The sequence below is a fragment of the Salvelinus sp. IW2-2015 genome, linkage group LG20, assembly GCF_002910315.2.
Source record: "Salvelinus sp. IW2-2015 linkage group LG20, ASM291031v2, whole genome shotgun sequence".
Taxonomy (NCBI): Eukaryota; Metazoa; Chordata; class Actinopteri; order Salmoniformes; family Salmonidae; genus Salvelinus; species Salvelinus sp. IW2-2015.
Window position 1 is genome coordinate 59,426,662 of NC_036860.1, and position 8,004 is coordinate 59,434,665.

The following is an 8,004-nucleotide window of genomic DNA, read 5'->3' on the forward strand; positions in this document are numbered from 1 at the left end:
TCTCTAGGAGGGTAATTGGGCTACTTGGAGCAGCTTAGTGACGTGGAGATAATCAGCTAATCGCTGCCTGCTATATTTACACTGAAAGGGTCAGGGGACCACAGAAACAGAGGGCATATAGGACATATTTTTTGCATGTCGGAAAGACCAGGTGGCAGATCTGCTCTAGATGTTCTGCTTCTATGCTTTAGACATTGCGTGACTGAGAGGGAAAGTGCCAGTGGGTTTGTGTGTGTAGGTGTGAGAGGGTCTGTGACCACTAACATGGTCAGAGAGGAAACTGAATCTGGTCGGTGTATTTTTAGCAGTGTTCTGTGTGCTGACCACTAGTCTTCTGTCTAATGCCAAGGAGGAGACATTAGAAATGTGAGAGATGAGGGTTGTAGATTTGTCCTATGGCAATACGTGGGGTTTGGTAGACGAACAACCAGAATATAGCTTTTTGTAGTTTACTGAAAGTTTCCGTACATACATCTTCATCTGTATCCCACAATGATCTGTCCTATAGTAGAATCTAGACTACCCACTGAAATAAATCCCATTTAATAATATCACAACTACCATTGAGCTCTATTAAAATGTTAATTTTCCTTTGGACAATTCACATAATGGTCAAGCTATGTAATACTACACCAATATAATAGTGTGGTGCTGCTTGTAAAAAATGAATTTTTCCATAACCATATGGTCGTCGGTGGCTCATCGTCAGCAGCAGGGGTTACCTCACTGACCTCGCTGCTCCAACTCCTACGGGCCGTTCACTTCGCTGCTTTTCCATTGAGACTTCCTCCCACACTAGTGGCTCGCCAGTGTTTTATGTTAATGTAAGCTGTAGTGTTGTGTTTCCATCAGGAGTGACACTAAAGACCTCCCCAACAACCTCAGCATCATTCAAGACTGTTGCTTTGTGAGGTGTTAAAAGTTCACGGTTGACTCCAAATTAGAGCAGGTCCCCCGGAGCCAAAGGCCCAATGAGACACGGGTGCTGGCCCCCGTAGATGGAAACATAAAAGTCTGAGCCTTTTGGGTAAAAGACTTCGGTAAACCATCAATGGAAATGTTCCAATGGAGGTGTAGTCTAGAGGACCATGGGAAACTGAGTCCACATTCACTTCAAAGACAAATACAACACTAGTTTCTACTACACGTGAGGGTATCAATCTGAACAAAGCAGTGCGCAGAATCACTAATCTGCGCAGAACATAATTACAAACCATTTGACTTCAAATTGACCGCAAGAACCCCAAATAGATATATTTGACTAAAACAATCATTTCAAACCTTGCTTAGATTTGTATATGAACACGTCTCTATATTATGCGTGGGATAATAGGGAACACATCTCAAATTAAAATCACTTGGAGCTGATCTCCTGGTGTCTTTTATGCCTAACAATAAAAAATGTAAATAAACAATTTATTTTTATCTTGCTCAGAAAACCTTGGGGGCCAAATAAGAGAACCTGGCCGGTGGGCCACCAGTTGAGGGACCCCGGCATAGAAAGACCCATTGGGCAGCACACAATTGAACCAGCATCGTCCGGGTTATGGTTTGGCCGGGGTAGGCCGTCAGTGTAAATAAGAATTTGTTCTTAACTGATTTTCCTAGTTAAAGGGTCAATTAAAAACAATTGAAAAGACCCACAGACCTTTGGATAAGGAGTTCCATTTCTCTTGTAAATAAGTATCGCCCTCTAGTGGTGGAAAAGTGTTACTGACATATACTGGTCTGCAGTACCTTGCATGCATCTCATTGGCAGTCAACCAATACATCATATCATTAGTCCTAACCCTTCAGTGTTTACAGATCCCTGTGGACAAGACGGGTAACTGCCTCCTGCCTCTAGGTGGTTACTGGCTAACTTTCATTAACAATTACATATATTAATAAAATAATCAAATGTTTTGGTCCAATGCCATTACTATTCCCCAATGGCAGCTGTTCTTCTCCTGATACTGGTCAGGTGGTTGTTGCTGAATGACTAAACAAATGTGTAAATTACTAAACTTCTGCAATTTAATCATCTGATTCACAAATCACTTTGTATGACAAATATGTGTACAAGATTAGTGAATTTGTGCAGTGCCTTTCTAGGGCTGATTACTTCAATACCCAGAAAACCTTTTGCCATCCCTGTCAGTCGCAGAGGAATAATGATAAGCAGTTTCCATGGGAACACGATGTGATAGTCTGATTCCCTTCTTGGAAAAGGCAAGTGGGCAAAGGTGTAAAGAGAGGTACTTCCTGTCACATGGTCAGACCTTTACAGGAAGTGCCATATATCTGATGAACAAAACATTTCATGATCATTTCTCAATTAAGGTTCAAACACAAACACACATCTTTCTTCTCCTTTTTATAACATCTGGAACATCGTATTGGTGACAAACTGACGTTTTATGGTGAACTTAAAAACTAGTTCCACAGAGCAAAGTGCAACTTCAGCAAAACAATAAAAAGAAATATAAAATAAACATTTTGTCACACACCTGAACCTGGATGCTTTAAATGTTTATCATTTAGTTGCTTTTGGGGTTGTTTTTTTATGTTACATATTTTAGTGAGGGGAAGGAGTGAGAGGAAAAGGGTTAGCAAACAGACCACAAGTTGAGCATTTAGCAAATAGCTTTCAAAACAGTCTACAATCTTTATACAGGTCTGCTCCAGCAATCAATACACTTCTGTGAACAAATCATGAGCAGAACAACATTTTACCCACATATTTGTTTCCTCTCCCTGTTACAGGTTGCTCTCTCTGGCCCAAATCCGGCACTTTTATAATTTAATTTAAGAAATCAGTAGAAAGTTAGTAACAGCCACAAGCTAACACCCAGAGGTGACCGACGAGCCTGATTCACGACAAAGTCCTGTTGCCAGGGCAAAGTGGAGCCGAGATATACCGCCCCAGGAGGAGGGGGGGGGCTAGAAGGATGTGTGTACGTGTGTGGGGGCCATTTTCAGGAGATGGGGTAAGAACAGAGGGGGTATAGGTGGTCTTGGAAGGGGGGAGAGAGGGAGGAGTTGAGAGAGGATCCCGGGGGGAGGGAGGAAAGGGAAGAGGGAGTCACACGTTTGCGTTCTCAGTCCATAGGTCGTTTTTCTCCATGTTTCTTTGTAAACTCTTCTGCGTTCTTAAAGAATTTTTTACGGTCCTTAGAGTATTCCTCTGCTAGGTCTGCCCTGAGAGGATGCTCTGGCTGGGGGTCGTTGACCAGCGCGATCAGGGACTGGATCACTGCAAAGAGACAAGCAGGACAAAAGAGACCGTAAGAATGGTGTAAAAATGGATGACGACATGAGGAAGTCCAGATGAAACAGGTCAGAAAGACACATTGAAATCCATAACCAGGCAGAGGATACAGGATGGAAACCTCTCCAGCCAAATAGATATGAGCCTCTGAGGGAGAGGAGACCGGAGGGTTAGGGTTCAGACAGCATTTCAAAGACAAATTATGAAAAACTGCAAATAATAACTACAGAAGAAAACCACAGTGTCCATTGCCTCTGTCTCGCTCTCCATGTGTGTGTCTGCGCTTCTTTCCACCGTACCTTGGTCAGTTTTAGTGGCTGGTTTCCAATTCTCTGCGCTGATCACAGGCAGACACACCTGTCCCTTCTCGTCGATGTTGGGGTGGTAGATCTTCGTCTTGAACGTGATCTTGGGGGGCTTGAAGGGGTACTCCGCAGGGAAGATTATCTCGATCCTGAACGCACCTTTATCGTATGGAGGGTTGTCCTTTTAGAGGGGAGAAAGAGAGAGAATGACGTTTGGTTAAAAGGTGAACTGAGTCCTGCTGAACATGTCACAGCAACAAATAGATTTGAATATCGCTGTGAGTGCCTTGGTCCTCCTTGTTATTCTGCTCATGTTCATGTTTTCTGTCTGGAGAAAGTAGTACGTAGTGGCGCTAGGCTACTTACTGGAACAATGAGGCCTTGCCAAGTCAAAATATTTGTTTCATCCACTTGAATGTTACGGAAATTTTTCATTCCAGACTTGCGGATTTCATCAAGTTCCTGAAAAAGAGAGAGAAAACATAATGAACAAGTTCTTCTGTACTGTTAATTAATGACAGTTAATCACAAACCATAAACATCACCACTACGGGAAGAAGGTGTATATCAAATTAGAGATAAAGGACTGATAAAACATGTCTGTTGGCTGAGTCTTAGTAACCATTAAACAAGCTGTTGGCCAAAAATAGGCCAAAACAGCCCAATGACTGAATCACACAGGTAAACACAGACCGAATGACTACAACGAGTACTAGCGATGAGCCTATATCTGACACTTCAACTGTCTGTCTCTCATCATGGTAGCCGAGCAGCCACATCTCTTCCCTCAGACACCCACCCAGGAAGTGTTCCAGTGCATTCTCACACTCTGATCTCACTACAGAACACTGGTCTCTGCCAAACCAGATGAATGACTCATAAATCCCAGGGCTGGTAATCTTTCACTACAAATCATAAGATTGGGGGTAGTGTCACAGTGTGTTATAGTGACAAGGACATTACAGTTAACACACCCATAACAATAAAACATGGGCACACAGCTTCCTGGTTTAATTTCTCTCCATATAAATCTGAGCTTGAATGTAGACTTACTCTATGTCCTACGGTTGTTTTGAGAAAATAAATGGTTTACAAGTCTATGTAAAAACGTTCTAAGAAATAACCACTGTTAGCACAAATAAACAAAAAGCTAAAGTTAGGTTAATCGATTAAGTTTGTTAACACCCATTGTTGAGAACAGGAGGATTGTTTACACACAGTGTTGGTCAGCTAATGTGACTGTTGGCTATAAAGCTAGCTAGCGCGTTTATTGAGGTCGAATGAATGAAATTCAACTAGCTTAGCTAACGTACTTGGCAGAGAATACATTTCTACAATTTCGCTTTCGATTCACTCGATGACTATTCAAAACTATGAAACCAAATCTGAGGAAATGCATGTAATTGGCCAGCTGGTAAGCTTCCTCGGTTACACATTGAGAAAATAAGCGGAATTAACCTGAGTTGCTAACTAGCTGGTTTGCTCATAGATCCACACTGTTAGCTAACTAGGTAACTGCTGTGCATTGCACAATTAACTCCCTTGCTAAGGTTCGCAAGCTAGCCAGCTAGTAACGTTAGCTAGCTAGCCAAGTTTTTCTGAGACAATGTTCAATCATGTTGAACCTGCGTCACGCAATTTATGACACAATAATGAATTTAATCTAAATACATTTGATGACACATTGTTACTTAATTTAGATTAACAATACACGGATCTTGCATATTAATATACCGGTGCTAACATCAAAACATCACAAAAAAACTGCTAGCTGGTTAGCTTAGCATGCTAACGTCTAGCTAGCTTCATTTTCCGCTTACCGAGTTTCATGAGGTTTTTAACAGTGTGGGGCTAAATTAAACCAATTTAACGACACTTTTAATTTGATCGGAGATTTAGAAATCTGAATGTGTTATTTTCTTTAATCTAATATTTGAAAATCCTAATTTGATTGATCAGGAAATGTACCTTGTGCAGCCTCCTGCTCGCCGCCATCGTGGAATTACTGTCTGTACCCAGAATACACAGCGATATCCAAATAGTCCACTCACTCTCACCTCTGTACAGTGTGTGTACTGTGTACGCACTGTAATTTGAGTGTACTTTGATTTGAGTTATTATCTTGAAGTTATTTAGTCAAATGAGAGCATTTGTCAATGTATTTATCCTAGTTTGGGAGAAGCCTACACATTATGGGCCACTATTTGTCACTTGATTTAAATAGTAAAAGTGTAATCACATCTGAGCTAAGGCAATCACATCTGAAAACATACTTATAGCAGGTTGCTGTTGAAAAAGTAAGATCATGCAGTGGTGTAAACCGTGCCCCCCCTCCCCCCGCGGGACGGTTGAGCCAACATAGGCTAATGTGATTAGCATGAGGTTGTAGGTAACAAGAACATTTCCCTGGACATAGACATATCTGATATGGGCAGAAAGCTTAAATTATTGTTAATCTAACTGCACTGCCCAATTTACAGTAACTATTACAATGAAATAATACCACACTATTGTTTGAGGAGAGTGCACAATTATGAACTTGAAAATGTATTAATAAACCAATTAGGCACATTTGGGCAGTCTTGATACAACGTTTTGAACAAAAATGCAATGGTTCATTGGATCAGTCTAAAAATGTGCACATACACTGCTGCCATCTATTGGCCAACATCTAAATTGCGCCTGGGCTGGAATAATACATTATGCTCTTTCTCTGGTACAACAACAACAACAAAAAAACGTTTTTTTTACTCCATACATTTTCCCTGACACTCAAAAGTAGGCCTACTCGTTACATTTTGAAGGCTTAGCAGGACAGGAAAATTGTCAAATTCACAGGAAAATGGTCCAATTCCCTACTGCTTCTGATCTGGTGGACTCACTAAACACAAATGCTTCGTTGGTACATTATGTCTGATTGATGGAGTGTGGCCCTGACTATCCATAAATAAATAAAAACAAGAAAATCAGGCCTTCTGGCTTGCTTAATATAAGGAATGTGAAATTATTTATGCTTGTATTTTTACTTTTGATAAGGAAGTATATTTTAGCAATTACATAACATTTTACTTGAGTCATTTTCTATTAAGGTATCTTTACTTTTACTCAAGTATGACAATTGGGTACTTTGTCCAGCACTGAGATCATGGTACAAAATATTTAACAATGGTATGTATAGTGCCATGCCCCCTGGTGAGCCTAATCTGAATGGCTCATTTTCCAAATCAATAAAACATTCTGAAGCTTACAAGAATGCCAGTGTGCTGGAGTTTCTTTTTCCCAAAAGGTTTTACACACCAGGAACAATATAAGGTGTGCAAAGAAACTACATCACATACGAACAACAACTTACAGACCCACATAAACAATGCGGGTCTGGGCAGGGGAGATGTAGTCCTTGTTTATGTGGGTCTGTAAGTTGTTGTTCATATGTGTATGTTTTGTATTTGGTGTGGAAAAAAATTGATCCCTCACTGAATCAAACTTTTGCCTTAAAATCTATGGAATAGCCTACTACCATGATGGAACATATGCTATACCGTAGGTACCATACCTCAGTGGTGGAAAAAGTACTCAATTGTCAGAAAATGACTCAAGTGAAAGAAAATGTATGGGAGTAGGAAGTACATATTTTCTTTAGGAATGTAGTGGAGTAAAAGTAAAAGTTGTCAAAAATATAAATATTTCAGTAGATATCCCAAAAAACGTTAAAGTATTTTTAATTAAGTAATTTACACAAGTGCCATAATTCCAAAAATTTGCATGGACGATACCAGAGAGAGAGGTGAAGCGAGAGGCCCAACTCGGACAAAAATCTACCTCCTCCAGAAGGTGGCGTTGTTAAGTTTCTTTCGCTCGCCCAAGCAAGGAGTTTTTGTATGGAGTTCAATGATAGTGCCGAATTTTATCAACAAAAAAAAACGAATGGTTTATTTGCTACGTGAGGATTATTTAATCGAATAGACGTTTTGTAATGTTTAGGTTGTTATGAGTGTACTGATATAAGTAGGACACGTAACATCCCGGACACTTTTTGAAAACACATTATATCAGAGTTGTCTGGAGATGGCTATGCAAATTAATGACATGAGGCTAGTAGCATAGCATCTCTCTACATTGAATACAGGCGGTTGACATCAACATATTAAAAACTTTATTACAATAATTAGATGTATCTGTAACGGATGTGAAACGGCTAGCTAGTTAGCGGGTACGCGCTAATGGCATTTCAATCAGTTACGTCACTTGCTTTGAAACCTAGAAGTAGTGTGGGCCGCGGCTTTTGTGGAGCGATGGGTAACGACGCTTCGTGGGTTTCAGTTGTTGATGTGTGCAAAGGGTCCCTGGTTCGCGCCCGAGTCGGGGCGAGGGGACGGTTATACTGTTACATTTCCTCCACCAATCCAAAGAGATTGGCAATCGGCACGGCGGTTGACAAACCGCTGGACA

At 40.7% G+C, this 8,004-nt stretch overlaps 1 protein-coding gene across 1 annotated transcript; it reads right to left on the bottom strand.

Annotated features, from left to right (window-relative positions):
• Nucleotides 1-2,492: 2,492 nt before the first annotated feature.
• LOC111981093 (ubiquitin-conjugating enzyme E2 L3) lies at nt 2,493-5,617 on the bottom strand. The gene is made up of 4 exons (XM_024012238.2): nt 5,524-5,617; nt 3,922-4,017; nt 3,550-3,736; nt 2,493-3,235 (listed from the first exon to the last, which is right to left on the bottom strand). The coding sequence occupies exons 1-4, from the start codon at nt 5,548-5,550 to the stop codon at nt 3,081-3,083; spliced, it is 465 nt and encodes a 154-aa protein (XP_023868006.1). The 5' UTR covers nt 5,551-5,617; the 3' UTR covers nt 2,493-3,080.
• Between the last annotated feature and the right edge of the window lie 2,387 nt (nt 5,618-8,004).